The sequence below is a fragment of the Stegostoma tigrinum genome, chromosome 20 (assembly GCF_030684315.1).
Source record: "Stegostoma tigrinum isolate sSteTig4 chromosome 20, sSteTig4.hap1, whole genome shotgun sequence".
NCBI lineage: Eukaryota > Metazoa > Chordata > Chondrichthyes > Orectolobiformes > Stegostomatidae > Stegostoma > Stegostoma tigrinum.
Window position 1 is genome coordinate 32,340,223 of NC_081373.1, and position 21,387 is coordinate 32,361,609.

Below are 21,387 nucleotides of genomic sequence, written 5' to 3' on the forward strand. Positions count from 1 at the left end.
GTTACAAACTCTCGTAGGAATTCCTGGACTATTGTTGCCATGAAGGGGTAATCATTAGCTCCTGTGAGGACCTGCATATATATTCAAAACTACCTCTGGTTGGAGTTAGTCTAGTGCTTCCCAAACATATTCTCACTTTGTCTGTATTACCAGTCTTGAAAATAGTTGCAGCTCCTCTTTGAGAACTGTGAGTTTTACCGAAGCAAACACATTTCACAAAATGACTTAATTACTTCATCAAGTTTCATCTTTCATTGGTTCAACTCTTTGTTTTCTCAACTTTTATTCCTCCAAGCAAAATTCTGTGGATCCTGAAAATCTGAAATAAAAACTGAAAATTCTAGAAACACTCAACAGGTCTGATGGCATTTGTGGAAAAATAAGCAGAGTTAACCTTTCAGGTTTCAGAACTGATGAAAAGTCACAATCTGAAACACTAAGTCTGAAATCTGTTTCTCTCCCCACAGACACTACCAAACATGTAGAGTATTTCCAGAATTTTCTGTTTTCTTGTTTCCTTTTCCTGCCATACTGTGGCTCTCTGGACCGAACCATTCGAGCTGTTTGTTACTTGCCACCAGAAAAGAAAAAGGGAGTCAACCCTGCACCAAGAGACTGCAGGACCTGGGATAGTACTTTGCTGTGGCAGAACCAATGCCAATAATGGATGAATGGCTGCCTTCCAGAACTGCCAATGAATCAGTGGGCCAGCTGCTCAGCCTCACCTTTGCTACACCAACATTAGTGGCTGCATTTCCAAGGATGCAGGAGTGGGAAGAGTGTACGTGCCGAGGCACCTTCAAAGACAAATTTCATTCTCTTCAGCAAGCTAGGACAGGGCAGGCAGACCCTGGGCAATCAAGTGTGGTGGTGAGTCGTTTGGGGGGAGGGTGGCTTATTTTAGTGGTGGTGCCTTTGTCTCAGGGCTATCTGTGGTATATGGAGTGGCCAATAAGAGGGCTCCTCACAAGGTTTACCTGGCAGTCTCTCTGTGCCAATAAACAGTAGTGGGGAAAGAGGTAGTATTCCATTAAACATGTATTTTCTTCAGTGGCCACGACATTAGCAATATGCCGTGGAAGTGGGAATTGGTTTCATCTCCTAGCATATTCCTCTGTCATCCTTATCGGCCTTCCCACCTGCCCCTCCAAAGCCTGAGATCAAGATGCTACAAAATACACTTTAATCCAATGGTAAAATTGCCATAGTCTTACCAGACCCTAAATCTGCTCTCCCATTAAAGAGGGGCAACTGGATCTTAGGATCAATACACCTCAGGCAAAGAGAGAGGTTAAGAAGAGTCTTTCATGGTAACCTCAGCCAGTACAGGAATTGAACCCACACTGTTAGCTTCATTCTGTGTTGAAAGCCTGCAAAGCTGCCAACAGAGCTAACCAACCCCATCCCTTCAGCAGCACTGAATGATGAGAAAACTGTCTTGGTAAACCATGTCACTTGAATTGATCTAATTCTTTAAAATATTATTGAGGCAGCTGACATTTTCCAGCATGAATGATCACCACCTAAACCACTGAAAATTGGAACAGACAGATCACCAGAAACAAGTTAGCAATTTAAAACAAAGTGGCCTGTTACAGCCCTATTAATTCCCTTATATTTATACATTATAAGACAACATAGTCAAGTCAATCACAAAGTCACAAATTAAAAAGTTGTACAAATGATAATTACAATGTTGTTATATTTTATATGCTGATAATGTTTTATTCATCTTTTACCTCAGGCTGTGGTGCTCCGAAATGGGAATTTGGAACAAAAAAACAATTTTTTGTGCTATATCCAGGTTCTTCAGATAGAACTGAAAGATATAGAAGGCACAGCATTACAAGCTTTATTTAGAGTCGATTAACAACTTAATTCACTGTTCCATAAAAGAACATGTAAATAGCATTAAGAGCAAAATACGATATGTTTAGTTTATGTGTAAATTATTAAAGATTAAGAAAGCTGAATAGGTCCTTGAGTCAAACCCATTTTTTTAATCTTTGACTGTACATTTGTATCCTAATATGTCTACACTTGCTGAACTAGGTTTTCAAGGGACTATTGTTCAATGGGAAGAATTGTTTTATATTTAGGGAACTGTAAAACAATTCAAATGTTTTTGACTCTATACTAATGCAGTGCAAATAAAGATGAATTTTCGCAAATGACCCAATTTTGAGTTTGTATACATGAATGAACAGAGAGTTTGACAAATGACAGCACAGTGGCCTGTACCAAGAACTGGTATAAAAGACTGAAAACTGAAAATTGAAATAGTGACCAAATATACTGTAATGCAATGTCTTGGTATTCTGATGGTGCAACATGCTGATGTACCAGTGTACTGTCTGCATCAATTTAAGGCTAATTTGAATTCCCATATGGTCACAGTCAAGCTGCAAGAAGCAGGAGGGACAGAAACAGAGGATACACTGACAGCTATTTTACCCACCTCTTAGAAAACATCTTAGGAACATATGTGAAACAGAATTAGCCAGTCTGTTTGCTTGAAGGTAAAGTCTTACTTTAATGAATGAAACAGAGAATGTGGGAGTCTCCATGATGAGTGACTAATTAATGAAATCCCAAAGATAGCTGAGATTGAAATCTGATTTCTGAGAATATAATTTCATTAATACATGGTTAATTTCGGAAAAAAAGAACATTTTTCTATTTTCAATTTTAAAACATGTGCTTCAACTCCACAGGTTAGCAAGTGCCTAGACATTTAGATGAATCTCAATTCATCTTTCAAAAGGAGGTCATTTACCTGGGCTCACACATTTTGGATGATAGATTTAGGAAGATTAGAGAGAACGCAAGGAGAAACAGTTTCACCAAGGCTGTCTGGAATTTGCTACCCACTTTGGTGGTTAAGGCAGAAACCCTCATTCATTCAGCGGGAACTTGAATCTACACCACCTATGTAATCTGCAAGGCTATGGTATGCTATCCTAATAAATCATGGAATTAATCCAGTAATATTTGGAAATGAACATAATGGACAGTGCATTTTGAGATATCAAGACAAATCAATAACAGTATGTTTCATTTGTTCATTGTTCCTGTTGGGTTAACTCATAACCAGCTCAGCGTCTCTCTCCCACTCCTACAATTTTCACTCTGTGGTCACACAAAGTGTGAAGCACTAGAATGGAGTCACAACAGAGAACAGTTTGAGAAACATTGGCATGGAAACTCTTTAAATAATTCTTAGGTGAAATGTGATGAAGCCAAGGCACCAATGAGGTTGCACGTTACTTCATAGGATGTCTTTATTTGTGCAAGGTTCACTTAGGCTCCAGCTATCCGTAAACCAGATAAAGTCCTCTTCCTCCCAACTTCCAACACAAAACAATCCTGCAAATAACAAAGCATCATATTCACCATTGCTTAGTGTCAACTTTTGTCTGACCTTTCATCAGAAATGAAAAGGTCACTTGCTGGACAGCAACAGAAGTGGATGACAAGAAACAATTGTGGAAACAAATATAATTTACATGGCAAAAAACTAAAATGGGAACTTGAGATTCTACCATTCACATACCCATATAAATACATTTATGCAAGTACAGATTTTTTTTCTCTCTCTCTCTATCTCTCTCTCTCTCTCTCTCTCTCTCTGTCTTCCTGACACTTTTATTTATTATAACCTCAATGGCTCTTTGGCTTTAGCAGAGAGAGATGCAGGCCCTGCTCTGATTGCTAAGAAGCTCTTGGCTAATGACATCTTTTTGGAGACTGAGGGAGTTTCAACAAAGGCTGCATATGTGACAAACTTTGTTATTGAGCCAAATTACTGCTTATGGGGCACATATTGGCACTGGAGAAGTTGGCATTGAGTCTAGTCTGCACTCCATGTCCTGTCTTAACTCTCTTAAAGCCCATTTGTATTTCCCTGCTGGCAATAAATTAAACAGCACGTTGTTGAGGACTGATGATGTGACCAAGGCCAAGATTTCTAGTTAAAGTAATGGTAACATTCATAGGGTGACATTTAATTTCCTATCCTGAAGTAAAATTGGTATGGGGTTTGGGATTGTGGGCAGGTGAGGAGAGGAAGAGTTCCACTTAATCAGTCAGAAGAGAAGGAGGTTCCAGCAAATAATGCCTACTTATGGGTCTTATCTCAGCGCCACTAGTATTCACCAGCAGCGGTGGGTGAAAGATTAGTCATATGAGAATGCCAGTTTTAAAAAAACCCTGATACTGTTGTTTGCAAACTCTTAGCAGGGGTCCTTTGTTCAGGACAGTTAGTGCCTGAGTGAAAGACCTGCCATCAGGAAGGGGATTCCTTCTCTGAGCAGCTGCCCTGTCTTTTGCTTCCAACTCTCTTCATCGATTCCATGACTCATCTCATCTTGCAACTCCCACCCTGTCATCACTCATCTAAGGCCTGGGTCCTTTGGCAATTGTGGGCCTTTTGTCAATGTATTCTCTCATAAAGCCACAAGGTGTTCTGTAGGAAGTTGTGGGTGCGGACATTGCTGCTCCGCAGTGATGGTAGCAAGCAATGCACAGTTGTTACTGTCTGATAGTCAACAGCTCTTACGGGGCCAGGATTTTTGAGCCCGGGGTTATTGATTCTGGTAACAGCTTGTCATTGCCTAGCAGGCCTTCCCCAAAGAAAGAAACATAAGGCTGCCACCAACTGCCTAATTAGCAGGTGAAACATTTGTACCACCTTTAAATATCACTTGTGCTGTGACAGCCATTGATGGTGGCCTAATTGCAGTTGTCTGATTACTGTGTTTGATGTTCTATGCAGATGGTCATTCTTCTCCCAGATAAAGACATCGCCATAAAGACTTGTGGTACCACATCACTCATGTTTAAGGTGGATTCTTCCAAATTCTCTGCAAGCATGTACAATATGCCAGTTCAGTGTACAAACTATGAGCTTTCTGTAGCATTAGCCACTGAGGAACAGCATCTGCATTCGGCTATGCAGAGCTTGGAGTATCCTGTTGCCTCTGACACAGATTATCCAGTGTTCTTCCTGGCTCCACCATCTTCTCTTGCTCATTTATGATGTGCGAGTTGCCGGGTGAATACTTAACTATCATCCTTTCTGAGCTGTTGTCTGGTTTGCATGGTGTACCAACAGATCTTAGACCTCCTCTGAGAAGTCACCAATGTCCTCACCCACAACTTCCTACAGAATGCCTTATGACTTTATGAGAGATTAAAGACATGAATTAGAACTGCCAAAGTGGGAATGCTTTAAGTGGTTATTAGACATCTAATCATATTTCACAGCCTGTTTAATCAAGTCAACATTAATCAGTGTTGTACACATTGAATTCTCTCAAAACTAGGTCTGTCACTGTATGATGATCCCTTTTCCAGTAGTCAAACATACCAAGGCTTTGCTAATGTCCAGAACTACTTCTTCCGTATCTGTTGGTTATGAGATGGCTAGAGGTCCCGGTCTGGTACCCTGTCTCTCTTTCACCTCCATGTACTCTTCTGTAGCAAGGGAATGAATGAATGAATGTTGAATGGATGAACAAACAGCATTTATGGACATTAGCATGAAGGACAGGCATGACATTGCACAAAACGTGAGTGTTTTGATGGTGGATAGACAGTTGGCATTATAGGCATTAATGCATAGAGAGGGTTGGGAGAATCAGTGAGCTAAACTGATGTGAGGACTGATGTGTTGAAGTTTGAAAAGGTGGAATGAGGAGGTATATACACATTGGAATAAAGTTAAAGGTGCCACTGTTCTCACCTTTTCCATCCTGCTGACGTTATTAAAACACCACTTCTGTTCAGAGTCCATGAATCCTGTCTGACTAATAATGTCTGACCATACTTTTGATTTTATTGGCAGGTTTCTCCTCCAACCAATAGTAAACAATATCACTCTGAGGATCCTTACAATGCCTGACTTCACATTGATGGAGGCATCCAATGCAATCCAATGCAATTGAATACATGCAATCCATTCCATCAATTAATTCTAATCCCAACTCCAGAATTTATCAGATTTCATGTTTTTAACGTTGCTTTAAATAATGGCGTTGAAATCAACTCTAGCAGCTTGTCATCACATCCAGTCAAGCTAATTGAATAGAAAAGCCAGGAATAATACGGGAATGCAGTGGTTGGGTTGTAAAGTCACTAATCGATAGGCTGCACTTACTTCTGGGTTACCCCTTTACCCTTGCAACTGTACCTTCCCTTTCTTCACTAACTCCCTTTCCTGAGAATCAATTTACCCCTTCCAGCAAGTCAGGAAAAGACAAATTAATATCCCAGCTGCAGTGTGCTTCTTCAGAATTCTGTTTTTTGCTTTCTAACCACAAATGCTACCACACCTGTTGAGAGTTTCTCCAATAATTTCTGTTTTTGCTTCAGATTTCCAGCATTTGCGATTCTTTGTCTTATCTTGGATTCAGCCAATTCTTCAGTAAAGAGGCTTTGAAGGACTCATCCATTGCAAATAGATGTCTAAATATCTTTGAATAGCAGAAACAAGCAAACAGCCATACCTTGGAACAATGGATTAATTATTTAAAATTAAACACATTAATTGAATTGGTTTAATGTCTGTTACATAAATATATATCACATTGATTACAGTGTATTACTATATTACTAAAAGCATTTAACTCAGCAAGAATTCCAATTAACCTTTCCAACTTCTGAAAAGCAAAATCAATAGGGCAATATTGAGTCTGTATAAATTTATCTGAAGCATCATTCATTTACATTCCAATATGAAAATAAAGGTTTAAATAGTCAACTTCTTTATATGTTAAAGAAGCTTAAGACGTTTAATCTGTCTTTACTGTAGTGAAAGAGATTGATTTAAGATGTTTTGCTCTTCTATCTCAGTCCTTCATCTGCTGTACAACAAATTTACTACAAGTGATGAAGATCTAAGATAATGTCTGAATTAATTATACTTGACTGCTGAAGGAAAGAAGACATGGTAAATGTATTTAAAGAGAAAAGGTAATGGTATAACAAAATAATATAAATATCTAAGATATTATTATGATATTTCTCAAATAATTTTTATAGACATACAACACAGTAAACATATCATTAAATGTGTTCTACTTAACATGTTATGACATAACAACTGTGCTAGTGCCTCAAACTATTTAATTGGTTGCTTATTGATTTGGCATATCCTTAGGATGTGACACTGTGTTATATAACATAATGTTTTCATCATGCAATATAAGATAATATCTAATTCCAATGCTGTATTGTATGGCTTGTGCTTTTTTTCAATATCAAATGTACATAGGTATGCAAGTTGTGATTGTGAGGGCAAGAAAATTATGGACACAATGCTTCAGATTTGCAATCCCAAAGCAAGGAGCTCATTGTATTCCAAGATTTAAGATCAACAGATTAAAACTCATTGGTGTTCACTTGTCAAGCTTAGTGTCACTGGCTGTCAACACTTTATCAAGAGTTGCTAGTCATAACATAAAACAAGAGGGAGTGGGGATCAGTTAGCTCAGTTGGCTGAACAGCTGGCTTGTACTACCAAAAGAAACCAATGGTGTAGGTTCATTTCCTGCCTGATTGTGCTTACCATGAAAGTCCTGTCTTCTCAATTTCGCTCTTCACCTGAGGTTTTAATAGCCCACCTGTCATTTCTTTATGAGTCTTACGGTCCTCCAGATTTATGGCATTTTTACTTCTGAGACTCTTGTGGTGCAATGGTAGTGTTTCTATCCCTGAACCAGAAGGCCTAGATTCAGACCCCATCTGCTCAGGGGTGAGTAATAACATCTCCAAACAAATTGTTTTGAAAATATCTACATTGCCTTAGGAAAAGGAATTGTTGCAGGACGTTAGAATATTAAAATATTTACTACAAAACAATGAGTTATAATTATCTATAGGAATAATAAATATAACTATCTAAATGAAATATAATTATCTAAAGTTGCAAGCAAACAAAGTACTGGTAGCTAGTCACTTGAGTGAAGTTAAGGGCCAACCATGTGAAAACAACATACAGCCACTGAGTGTGTGAAGCACTATTCAGGTGCACCAACCATTATGAAATATTTCTCGAATTTGAACAAGATTTGGGGTCCTAGTAATGTTTAACCCATATGATTTCATTGGCTTGGAGTGCCACAGATTCCAGGAACATTGACGCAATGCACTGAAGAATTATGAAAACCTCAACATTCATTGCTCCATCATGTTTGGTGTTGCTACCTGCAGAAAATCATATCAATCTCGACTTGGGCAGAACATAAAAGTATGATAATAACAACAACTTACACTTGTGTAGTACCTTTAATGCAATGAAGTATTCACAGGAGCATTTCAAACAACATGGGATGTTAGGGGGATCAGATGACAAAATCTTGGTCAAAGAAGTAGGCTTAAGGACAGCTTTAAAGGAGGAAAGTAAGCAGATAAGCAGAGAGGGGTAGGGAGGGCTTTTTAGAGTTTGCATCATTGGTAACTGAAGGGGCCACTGGCAATGGAGGAGCAAATATAATTGGGTGTACTAGAGACCAGGATTAGAGGAGCACAGACCAAGGGTTGTATGATTGGAGGATATTGCAGAGATGGAGATGGGTTAGGCCTTGCAAACAAGGGTGAAAATTTTAAAATCAAGACATTGCTTGACTGTGAGCCAATGTAAGCTATTGTGTACAGGTGAGATAGATAAAGGGACTTGCAAATTAAATACAGGCAGCAGAGTTTTGGATGACCTACCAGATGGCCTTAAATGAGATACAGAACTAGGAGATAGTGCACAAAACTATGGGTCTCCCAGTTAAGACTGAGATGAGGAGATTTTTTTTCTCTGAGAGACATTAATCTGAGGAATTCAGAGAGCAGTGAAGGCTAGGTCATTGAATGTATTCATGATGGAGTTAGATTTTTATTTAACAAGGGAGTCAAGGGTTATGGCATAGACTGGAAGGTGGAGTTGAGGCTACAATCAGCTCACCTGGGCTCTTATTGAATAACACTGCAGGCTGAAGGGCCAAATAGCTTTGTTCTGCTTCTAATTCTAGTCTCTACTCCTTAATAACAGAGATCACAAGAAATGTTCCTTTTAATTCATTTATTCTTATGATCTGGGCATTAGTAGCAAGGCCTGCATTTATCAGCTAGAAGTTGCACTCCTGAAGGTATTGAGCCTTCATCCTTAATTACTACAATCCACATGATGAAGGTACTCTCACAATGCTCTTAATTCAGGAATTCCAAGATTTTGACCCTGTTACAATAGAAATAAGAATAGAAATAGAAGCCCAAGACAGGATGGCACGTGACTTGGAGGGGTACAGGGAAGCAATAATATAGCTCTTATAACTTCAGTTGATAGAGGTTGCATACTTTCATTGGCTTGTCAAATATGCATTTGAGAGTTGCTGCAGTGCATGCTATAAATAGTACACTTTAAAACCTGAGTGCCTCGTTGGTGGAGATGGTGGAGAATTAATTGCTGATCAATTTTGTCCTGGATGATGTTGAATGAATACGTGTCTTGTGCTTTCCAATTGGATATTAACATTCAGTGCATTGGTACATTTTGTCAGGGCTGGAGTGTAAGTAGCCCAGGGATAAAATCCAAGCACTTACATTCACTTTTATTATTGTAAATAGGATTTCTGTTAAATTTATGGCAATAGGGTGAAATATCACGCAAAGTAACAGAATTGCTAACAGTCTTATTCACAAACACACTTTTTGACACGCAATATTAATCACCCTTAAGGGAATGAAACAGAAACATTTCGGATGAGTAGATACATAGTAGACCGTGCAAATGGATAGATTTGACAAATATGAAAGAAAAGACAAAAAAATGTTGTAAGCAAAAATAATGGCTAGAAATACAGGAAAAGAAACTCTAGCGTAAGCATTGCGTCCGGGAAATGCCAATGTTTTAATCAGATTTTGGACACTGAAACATAAGCACTTCATCTCCCCTCATGCAATAAGATTTGATTGGCACACATTTTATCAACCCCTCCAAACTATTCAAATATATTGGTTAATCCACATTTAACATACGCAAAATCTGGAAAACCTTTTCCTATCAATTGAATCTTGGATTTTATGCCTAATTCTCTCTGAATGTGCTTTATTGACAAAATAATTGAAGTCTATTAAAATAATTGGTTTTCACTATGTAAGCACCACAAAATATAAGGTTTGTAATCTAAATTTTCTTCTTGATCAAAATTTCCAATCGTTATTCTCTGATTCTTTCCCAGGACCTCTCAACTTAAATTCCTGCTTTCTTTTCCTCCTAACATCTTCTAAGTTATTAAATACAAGTTTGCAATCAATCAGTCCTTCCCGATGTACTTCAGCCTTGTTTTGGTTTCTTCATCCTTGACTGCCTCCTTCACTATAAATTTATCCCTTTTCTTGGATGTGTCATTAAAACTTAATTCAAAGAGGTCACAAAATTGACTGCAATGAGTAATGGGAATGTCAAAGTGGACAGCAGTACACTATTCTGAAATTAAGGATCTGATTTTAGCTCATTCAAAACCAGTTTTACGAGCACAGAATTAGAATTGGGCTTTTATTTTAAAGGCTAAAGTGGTCATTTTCCAAATTTGCACTCCCAATTGAAATTTCATTGTCTCAGTTTCAGACAAACTTAAATTTTCAATACATAATTTGACCAACAAACTTCACACTGAGAAAACAAAGTCTAGGAATTAGTGCTTAAGGGTAATTGTTGGGTTGGTTATGGGCTTTATCTTGTTTTGGGTGTGTGATATTTAACTTAGGGATGTTTTATACTAAAATAAAAACAGAAAACGCTGGATATGTTCATCTGATCAGGCAAGGAAGAAACAGAGTTAATAGGCAGAGTTTAACAGTCATGGGAGTGGATTCATCCGCAACAAATTTCCAGCAGCCTTGACAGGATTAAATCCCAATCTGACAGACTGCTGGCAGCGGGGCCATGGCAGAAGGATCATCACTGGAACCCAGAACACAGAGAAGTAGATTGGGATCTCCAGGATAAATCAGGGCATCCCTGGCACAGTCGTTTACGGGACTTACTTTAAAAAGACAGGGCTCCTTCTGGCAAGTCTCTTCCTTCCCATTGGTAGGAGTCTTTGTTGGCTGCAGGGAATTAATTGAGGTGGGGCAGATGGGGACAGACCATAGTTGGAAGGCGAACAGGTTCTTTACCCCAGTCTTCCTGCCCCATTATAAGCCCTCCTTGAGCCTACTTGCGTTGATATATATTTAGTTTTAAATAACTGAAAGGGAGTCTCTATAATAGTGTGGAAAACAGAAAAAATCACAAAACTATTGGTGGTAGAGCCAAAGGGTGTGGTAATAAGAAACATCAATAAAAATAGGTATGCAGTGCATGTAAACCCCAGCAGTGGAAAGGAACGGAATCATTCAGTTCCACATCAGAAAACAGTTTAATCATGCTTTGTGGACTCGGAAGTGTAAAAGTGCAGGATGTAACTTAAAAGAGTCAACTTGCAATGGTAGACATGCTAGCTGAGCTGGTGGGTTTGATTGCAAATATTTTGTCACTCTGCTAGATAACATGGTCAGCGTAGGGTGTTCTGTCCTGCTTATTATTTATATGCCTCAGTTTGCTGGGGTGGTTGGTATTACTTCTGGTGTTGTTTCTCAGTTGTTTGTACACAGGGTCTAATTCAATGTGTTTGTTGATGGAGTTCCGGTTGGAATACCAGGCCTCCAGGAATTCCCTGGCATGTCTCTGTTTGGCTTCTGCAATTATGGATGTGTTGTGCCAGTTGAAGTCATGTCCCTTGTTGTCTGTGTGTAGTGAGACAAGTGAAAATCGGTTGTGTCTCTTGGTAGCTAGTTGGTGTTCACGCATCTGTATAGTCAGTTTTCTTCTGATTTGGCCCGTGTAGCATTTCTCACAGTCCTCGCATGGTATTTTGTACGTTACTCCAGTTTACCGGCTTTGATTATGGGATCCTATATTTGTCAGCAACTGTCGTAGGGTGGTTGTTGGTTTGTGGGCTACTCTGATACCTTGGAATTGATTGTGATGAGATTGTGGAATTGAAAGCGAGAATTGGTTGTGTCTCTCTGTGGCTAGTTAGTGTTCCTGTATCTGTATTGTCAGTTTTCTTCTGGTTTGACCTGTGTAGTGCTTCTCACAGTCCTTGCATGTCATTTTGTATATTATCCCAGTTTTGCCAGTTTCAGGTATGGGATGCTTTATGTTCATCAGTAGTTGTCACAGGGTGTTTGTCAGTTTGTGGGCTATTGTCTGAGTAGTCTTGTGGTCATCGCTGAAATGTCCTTGATGCATGGTAGGGTGATAAGTGATTCTGGTTGTGTTGTGTCTCCCTGTTATGGTCTGTCTCAGAGGTGACAGTGGATTGTGCTTTTCAGATATCCATTTCTTTTGAAGGCTCCATACAAGTGTTCCTCTCCTGGGTTTTTTGGTTTGTGTTGTGGCTGGTTTAAACAGCTGCAGCTCTGTTTGTGGGCTTTGGGATGGTTGCTAGTGTAATTGTAGCAGGGTGATGAAACGTGTGCAACCAAACCCATCAGCTTGGCGAGCATGTCTATAACCTCATCCAAAACCTGAGCTACAAATCTTCTTGTAAACTTTAGGGTCAACTCGCATTCAGTACACACACAAGCTCTCATAGTTGCCATGTGTAACCACAGCTTACAGGAAACTGGTTAATATCTCCATCTAAATAGCAGAGAGAGGGTGTTAAATAAATAATAAAGTATTGCCTTTTAATATCACAAACTCGTGTGACTTATGATATTGTGACTACAGGGACTTTACTGAATTCTTCTAAGAAATATTTTTCATGAGAAAGGTATCCCTGTAAGTGCCTTAGTGACAAGGAATGCAGCCTTCCCCTCCCTGGAGGTGGCAAGACTGAGAAAGAATGGGGAGTTGCCCCTGGAGATGAACTCACCCACTTTTTGCCACATCACTAATTAAGTTATGGTTGAGAAGATCCATGGGTAATTTTCTCAACCCACCATTGATTAAGACCACTGGTTGATTAATTTATAGCCACTAAGGGCCTCGACTTACCACCTCCCTGATATCTACCTTCTCAGCCTACCCTTCACTGGGAAACCACGGTGGTCTCCTTGCAGGTGATGGAGGTGATTGCTTGTTATTGCCCCAATTTGATGACAAATGGAAGCTTGAATGGGGGGGTGTGAGTGGGCAAGACAGTAATGTCAGTTAGCCAAACCCCTGCCCTTACCCTTGATCCTCAGATCTTCCTCTCCCACCATCATCTCCCCTTAAGAAGAGTATATAAAGAATTTCACTTTGAAATGCTAGATACCCCAAAGAGTAGGCCTTGAGAGAGGGGTTTAGGGTCCAGAAGCTATGGTCAGCAGTATTTGGTGACCCAGGACACCAGTATCAAGACCTGTGATTTATGAGAAACACACTTTATTGTTTGAGTCAACTCTCAATTATCTGACAGGTGGATGATATGGTGAGCTTTCTTGGTAGTGGGGTATTATGTTAGTCACTACATGGCACTTACCCCATACTTTCAAATATGAGAAATTCCACCCACGGCTTTTCTCATTGTACCAAGCAAATTTCCCAGATGGAAGTCTGAACCATATTACAGCAAATATATCCCCCAGTGCCCTAAAACAATTCTGGTCTCTGCAATATCAATGTACAATTTAATGTGTGTTATTAAAAATAATCAAAATTAAATAATAGCTTGAAGATTGAAGCAGAGGTGCATTCTGTTTCCTCCTCATAAACCTCTTCAAATGTACTCCAGTGATGCTTATAACTATAGTCCAGAAATTGGTAATAGAATTTGACACAACTTTAATTTTCCTTTGTGTACTTTGAGTTATGTGCAAACAATTAACTGGTGCAGAATAAAGTATATGCTGTCATAAATGTTCAGAAAATAAGAATCAGTAGCTTCATGCCTTTTACAATAGTCACGCGTTCAGTCCAATCAACTGAAAGTAATGTCTAGAATTTCCCAGTAGGTTAAGCTTACACTTCAAATAATACCATTGATTTTCTGGATATTTCAGATGAACTTCAAGAATATTAATCTCTAGCACAATGTATCAACTAAAAATAATTTGATAAATGGGAAGTCAGTGTAGTTTTTCCCCAGATGTAAGATTAATTGGCAAGTGAGTTGTGAGATTTGTACAAGGCTCTGTACTTGTTTCAGTTCAGTAGTCAAAACTGCACAAAAATCTTTTCAAGATAACAAAGTGTGGAGCTGGATGAACACAGCAGGTCAAGCAGCATCTCAGGAGCACAAAAGCTGACGTTTTGGGCCTGGACCCTTCATCAGAGAGCCTTCATCAGGGTCCAGGCCCGAAACGTCAGCTTTTGTGCTCCTGAGATGCTGCTTGGCCTGCTGTGTTCATCCAGCTCCACACTTTGTTATCTTGGATTCTCCAGCATCTGCAGTTCCCATTATCACTGATACAAAAATCTTTTCCTGCTAGTCTTGGAATGTGCAGGGATTTTTCAGCAATTTCTACCAGATAAAATGTGAGTTATACTCTGGTAATCAGCCATCATCTCTGTCCTGAATTTCAGAAAATATCCAGTGCGTATTTCAGACAGCACTTTGGAAATTCTAATGAACATTTTCAGAAGATTTGGTACTTATAAAAGGTCTGCTGAGGAGATCATGATTGGTGCATTAACTGATTTCCATGGCAGCAAAGTAAGGTCAGAGAGATCTCCATCTCTGTTAAAAGGTGGATTTTGCTGCATAGAATATTAGATACATAAGGGCAAAGAACGTGATGGTAATGCAATTTTAGGGTTCAAAAAATATCATAAATTGCAATTGAATTTATAATGCAGCGGTCACAAATATAATAGTTTATAATGAAATGGATGTTTTCAAAAAGCAAAATAACCATTTTAATTTTATCTTGTACACTTAATGTATTTTTAAAATTGAGCTAGCATGATGTAAGAATTTCATATTCTAATTGTGAGTTCTGGGCTCCAACATAACGTTATTGATGCTGTAATCATTTTACAAAGCATTTCCAACTCAATATGCACTTATTTGTATTGTTTACTAGTTAATTCATGCATGCAGAGTTTAAAACATATCTTTTTTAAATTTTGCAGATAATTTCGTTTTAAAAGGAGTTTTTTGTTTCATTCTAAGAAACTTAGTCAATCATGTGATGCCTCGGTAAACATTCCTAAGCATCATAAAACCTGTCGCTTAGCAACAAAAATTGTTGAGATTCATCATGTCGTTTATTAGCATAATGAAAACTGAGCCACTGATTGAAACTACAAAGTAACTCAAGAGTAAATGTCTTTAAAAGCAGATATTTTCAAAAGATATTTTATCTTTTTGACTGGAAATGCAACCTTTTCTAACACTTATAAAATATAGTTAATATTATGCCTTTAAGAAGAGCTTTGTATTCCTGTGAATGTGCAATCTTTACTTCCACTCAGTGTTTTCATGTTACTGAGTAGCCAGTTAACCAAGATTGGACTAGGGACGAATCATGGAGGGACGGCACCTCACCCAGTTGTAGTGTCACTTTATATTGCAGGAGAGAGCAGAAATAAATTGATAGTGATTTCCTATCTAAACCAATTCATGGATTGTATCAAGGCAAATCCCAGCTTTCTTCAGAAAATATTGTCCATCGTGAGCTTTAGAGCAAAAACAAAAAGTGCTGGAAAAAGTCAGCAGGTCTGGCAGCATCTGCAAAGAAAGAAACAGAGTTAGCATTTTGAGACCAGTGACTCTGCCACTGGGCTCAAAACATTACTTACGTTTTTCTTACTCGATGAAAGTTGCCGGACTTCCTTAGTTTCTCGAGCCTATTCTCTTTATTTCAGATTTCCAGTATCCGCAGTTCTTTGTTTTATATTAATGTCCTCTAAATCTATCAAGTTGAGGGAGTTCCATTGTGATTTTTTTTCAAAAGGGTCCAATTTTAATTGGATTAATGTAATTAATCCATCTACAGATCAATTTGCTTTGCCTGCAAAGACAAGGCTTCATCAGTCATTAAAATGATTTTATCTTCTTCTAACCATGAGGATCTGTGCCACTCCCTCACATGAACACTGGGGTGACTGCAACTGAAGAACATGTGTAAATTGGCCGCTGCACTGGAAACACATATACATGGTAAGATATTCAGCCAGTCAGCAGCTGTTCAAAGTCTGTTTCGTGTAATCGATGGACAACTGCACAATGAAATACTTGAAGACTTTATGTTTGCAATTGAAGATTTCTGACTTTTGTTTTTTAGGATGCCAACTTGGAGGTTTCACTCCAAGATATGCAGGGAAGAAAAGTTATCTTCTTCAAGGCTGCTGGCTTCCTTGCACAAAACCAGTCTTGTAAGTGAATTGGTGGAGCTGGCTAATGGAGTGACCAGCCACTAGTATGGCAGAAGATGATGTTTTGTAGATGCATAAAGGTGAGAAATCCACAATTTGCTAACTTGTAATGCATGGCCTAGGTACCACTCAAATCACGAGCTCTCTCCATAAGTCACCTTCTGCCCCCACCCCTCTATGGCACCATCAAATTGACAGTGGATACTGGATATTTCAGGTGCATAGAATAGACAGGCACTTAATGCACAAGCAAAGTGGTGTTTGCACCTTATCGACTCATTCAAATTGAATTCCCTCCCACTAGTTCCAATAGATTCAAACAAATGTGTGATTGTGATGTGACTGTTGTAAGGAATGTGTTATTTTATTTTTGTGCTTTTTATACCCGAAATGAGAAACAATTGCTTTAAAAATCAATGTTTTGAAAGAATAGCAATATGTTTTGTCAAGAAAACATTATAAAGGCTGTTTGAATAAGAATCGCTGAAGAGATTGAGATGAACAGGAGCTGAGGTGTTGTATATACATGTAGCAAAGTGACAACATGAAGTTGCTTGGTCTATGGACTAGTAATTTGTTATTGATGACAAAAGTCCTTTGCCTGCCAACAGATGTGTGATTGGTTGTCAGATAACTGAACAGCTCAGAGCTCGGAACAGTTTACAGAGAAGGAACTTGATCTCCATGAACTCAGAAGTGGTCTCTTTGTTCTCTGCAGTCAAAATTCACTTTAAACTTGAAGAAAACCATTTACTTTTTCTTTCAGCAGCTGCTGTAAGCTATAGTTTTAACTGATAATTCAGTTATATTTTATAAGTGAACCAGCTATTGTGTGCCTCTTTTAAACCAGCTGAATAATTTGGAAAGGGCAGCCAGGAAAAAACTTTCAACTCAACAAGAACCAACTCAACAGAATTTGTGGATGAAGTCTACTGAGCTATCTTTCCATGTTTCCCTACCATCTGTTTGCCTGTCCATGTGTGTGTAAGGGAGAGTTTAAGGGGAAGTAGAGTTTTAATTATTAGTCTTAGGTTTCAATGATTTCTAACTGTCTGCCTACAGCTAGAGTCTGATTACTTGGAATAAATAATAATTACTGTTCAGCTCAAAAACATGGCCTGTGCTTTCTTATTTTGAAAATTTTAACTTTAGTGATAAATCCAGGGGTATCAGGGCTTGATTTCCAAGTGTGCTTCCCCAGTGAGCTGTGGTAAAGTTTAGGGGCTTGCGGATCAGGGATTGGAATTGGAACAGAAACAACAAGGATTTAATTGTCATATTGGTAGATAAAACATGCGAAGGAAAACATCAGGATTTATATTGCATTTAGAACATGACATTATCTCATTAGGGAGTGACAACTGGTGACACCCTAATCTGCAGATCATGACACCTCAGATGAGGAGAAAGGTTGTGAAGGAAAGTCCTTCATGTAATATCAGCCAGTGGAGGAATTCAATTTACACTGTTGGCATCATTCTGTATCACAAACTTATCATCCAGCCAACTGAACTAACCAACTCCAATTAACAACAATACAACAGCTGGCAGAAGTCACTGAAGGAAGGGGATGGAATTAAAAAGACAGGAAATCAAAATGATGAAACTAGAATTTAAAGTGCATCGAGAAGAGAGAAGTTATGAACATAAGCTTAAAATGATGCAGATGAAACAAGCGACATTAAGTACTGACCTAAGCCCTGGTGAGGCGAATATCAGTCATAATTTTGTAGCTGTGGTAATAATATCCTTCTTGGTGAAAGGTTGTGAATGCACTTCCACTTTTATCTGTCCTATATTTATTACCTTTCAAATGGTAAGTAGATAATAATGATCTTTCAGTTCTTGGTGCGGCTTTTCTGCAGTCATTCCAAGCAGCTTCAGCAGGCAAGATTGTCTTTCTCGTGGATTTGGAGTTAGTAGTTGCTGCTTTTCTTGTTTCAGTAGATTCTGCTTATTGTTTCTAAACATTTTGCTATCACTGACATTAAGGAAACTTTGTCAAGTGACCAAGGGACAAGAGGTTGATCTGTTGCATTGAGATCTACTATTCAGAGAATTCATGGCATGCCAGTTCACAGAATAAAGATTAAATTATGTTAACCCAAACAAAAGATGTTGGAGGACAAAGCGAGGTAGGTGGATGACAGAGTGAAGGCCAATCTCTCCCAAAGCCAACTCAATTACAAAACAAGAAAGGTGAAAATTGATTGGTCGCAAGTCAGTGGCGATAGATGGAGGGTTGCACATGCTGGTTGCCAGGTTGAGGGTGATAGTGGGAGTTGAAAGAGGGTTGCTAAAGGATAATGGTAAGTGGCTTGAGAGCCACAGGAGGAGACATCCAGGGGATAGTGGAAAGGTCAAAGGTGACTGAGGGAGGGTGTCTAGGCATCCAAGTGCAGCAGCTGAGGAGAGAGTTAGCAGCAGTTCAAATTCACAATCTGCCTCCCAAACAGGAAAAATAATGCTGCTGGCTGGCAAGGATTACACGCCTCTTTGGGAGCCATTTAAATATCGTGCTCAGACGTTTGACCATTGTGCAGACATGGCAGGGCTGGTGGCTTCATGCCTGCTCTCCCTCACCAACTAGGTTTGCTACTGCCTTGTGCATATCTTATTGGTGGCCACTACATGATCATATATGGCCAGCCATTCCACCTCCACACAGTAATCTCACTCACTCTTGGTCCTGCCATAAGGATATGTGCTGCCTCATAAGGATTCAGCCCAATAATCCAGGGAAAAAATAACTGGCAATTTGAGAAATATGGCAAATAAATGAAAGATAACATGGCTTTGTTAGAAGTAAGTCATTTTGATAAAATAATGGCAAGTCTTGATGAGCACCATGCAGTTGATATACATATAGACTTTCAAAATGCCCCTAATAAAATACCGCAGGAATTAAAGGGACAGTCACAACATGGATACAAAGTTTACTAAGTGGAGAAAAAGCACGAGGTAATAAATAGTTATTCTTCAGTCTAGAGGGACATATGCAGTGAGTACCCAAATGTTAGCTATAGGACAATTGCTCTTGTTGATGTATGTTTATGATCTGAACCTGGAAATGCAAGATTTAATTTCAGATGATATGGAACTCAAAAATATGGAATCAATAATATAGATACAAACAGATTTCGGAACAATACATGCAGACAGGTGAAATGGATAGACCTATGGCAGATCAAATTTAATGTAGAGTACTACATCTGGGTGGATTCTAGTAGGGTAACTGAGAGATGATCTGAGCTGAGTGGTACTACTATAAGGTTGTTGGATCAGACAGCTCTTGTAGATGTACATACTTATTTTGAAGATGGGAGGACAATGTAGTTAAAGAAGAACATGGATCCTTGATTTTATTAATAGAGGATAATGACAAGGAAGTTCTGGGCACCGTTCAATAGAGAGGATTGCAATGCCTTGGAAGGAGAGCAGAAGAGATTTATTAAACTGGGGCCAGGGATAGCAAGTTTCATTTATGTGGACAAATTGGAGGAGATGATATTATTTCCTCAGTGAGAGAGTCAAAGAGATTTGATGAATGTGTGCAAGCTCATGAATTGTTTTGATAGTTTATGTGTGGTGTATCGTGGAAGAAAAAAATATTTTTCCAATGGCCAAAGGATAAGTAGCCAAACTCCATTGATTTAACATGCACTTTCAAGATGATTGATTGTATTTAAGATAAATTTTGATTGGGAAAACCTTATTTACACAGGAGGATGCTTGGACATTGACCTGATGATCTGTTCTGATCGACCCGAAATAATGTCCTGCATTTTTGCTCCCAAGGAACGTGCATAGACTCAGGCGATTTCAGGTATGCTGCACCCACCTTGGGATGGAGTTCCTGAATGATCACATCTTCTTTCTGGTAGGAAGGTGCAAAATGTGTACATGCTAGAGTCAAGCTTGCCAGGTTTAGCCACAGATGCCAGTGAATTTTGAGGTGGGTTGAATAACTCTCAGTGCTCTAGGACTTTGTCCCAGTGTACTGTTATACATTAAGCCTTCCAGCCCTCATTACCTCATCCCCATCAACTCTCCATGGCCTATTCTTGCCAACTCATGCCAATCCACACCTCTTTACCCACCCCTTTGGCTCCCATATATTCCATGCTAACCCATACACATCCACTCAAGTCCAAAATATAAAATAGTTCCATCCACTACCTTAAACGTTCATTCCCTTCACCATTAACATGCAGTGGCAGCAGTGTGCACCATATACAAGACATTCTGCAGTGAATCCTCAAGGCTGTCTCATCAGAAGCTCATCTATTCTATTTGAAGCTCCAACTGATTCTGCCTCCTTTATCCTCCTATACAGGCAGTGCATCCCAGATCCTAACCATACAACAGTCCCCATATCTGATGTGAGAAAAAACCCCAGCATGGTCTGATCCACTGTGCATTGATTGGAACTCCAAAAATGATTAGGTTTAAGTATATTCTTAGCTCTGAGACTAAGGCAGATAGCAAGCAGAAAGCTCCAACATGCTTCTCCACAGGCCTGTGCAGAAGCAAATTGCTTCTCAGCTGCCTGTGAATATGGAGTTGCAGCACTCCTTTGTATAGCACTGCAATTTCAAAGCTGCCGAGCCTCAGATCAGACCTTAAACTATCTGGATTGAATTACATGGACATCAAAATTGACTTGGTATTATTTGAAAGGTAGTTCATTTGCTGTTCTGGTCAGTTTTCCGGGCTCATTGGACATTGACAAAATAAATAAACGGAATGTTGTCGTGGTTTGCAAGCCTTTTAATATTTACTGCTCTCATTAAAGTAAAAAGATTGTTTTAATATTTGTAGTAGAAAAACAATGGAATCTTTGTTTACTTGGTCACTTAAAATTTCTAGTAGTAGTGAACACAAACAGCAATGAAGAAATCAACAGTAACACTGTTACTGAAAGTGAAAACATGCAAATAACAAAATGCTAAATGTCACAACAATAAAAGCTGATCAATCAGACCTCTCCCCCTCCCCCATTTCTGATGAAGGGTCCAGGCCCGAAAAGTCAGCTTTTACGCTCC

At 39.0% G+C, this 21,387-nt stretch overlaps 1 protein-coding gene across 6 annotated transcripts in view; it reads right to left on the reverse strand.

Moving 5' to 3' along the window:
- Nucleotides 1-21,387, reverse strand: part of c20h10orf90 (chromosome 20 C10orf90 homolog) — a 377,977-nt gene that overhangs the window by 70,968 nt on the left and 285,622 nt on the right. For all 6 annotated transcript variants that reach the window (XM_059653092.1, XM_048551086.2, XM_048551083.2 and 3 more), the window contains one exon: nucleotides 1,740-1,819. In XM_059653092.1, the coding sequence (XP_059509075.1) occupies nucleotides 1,740-1,819 (80 nt within the window). The remainder of the gene's footprint in view (nucleotides 1-1,739; nucleotides 1,820-21,387) is intronic.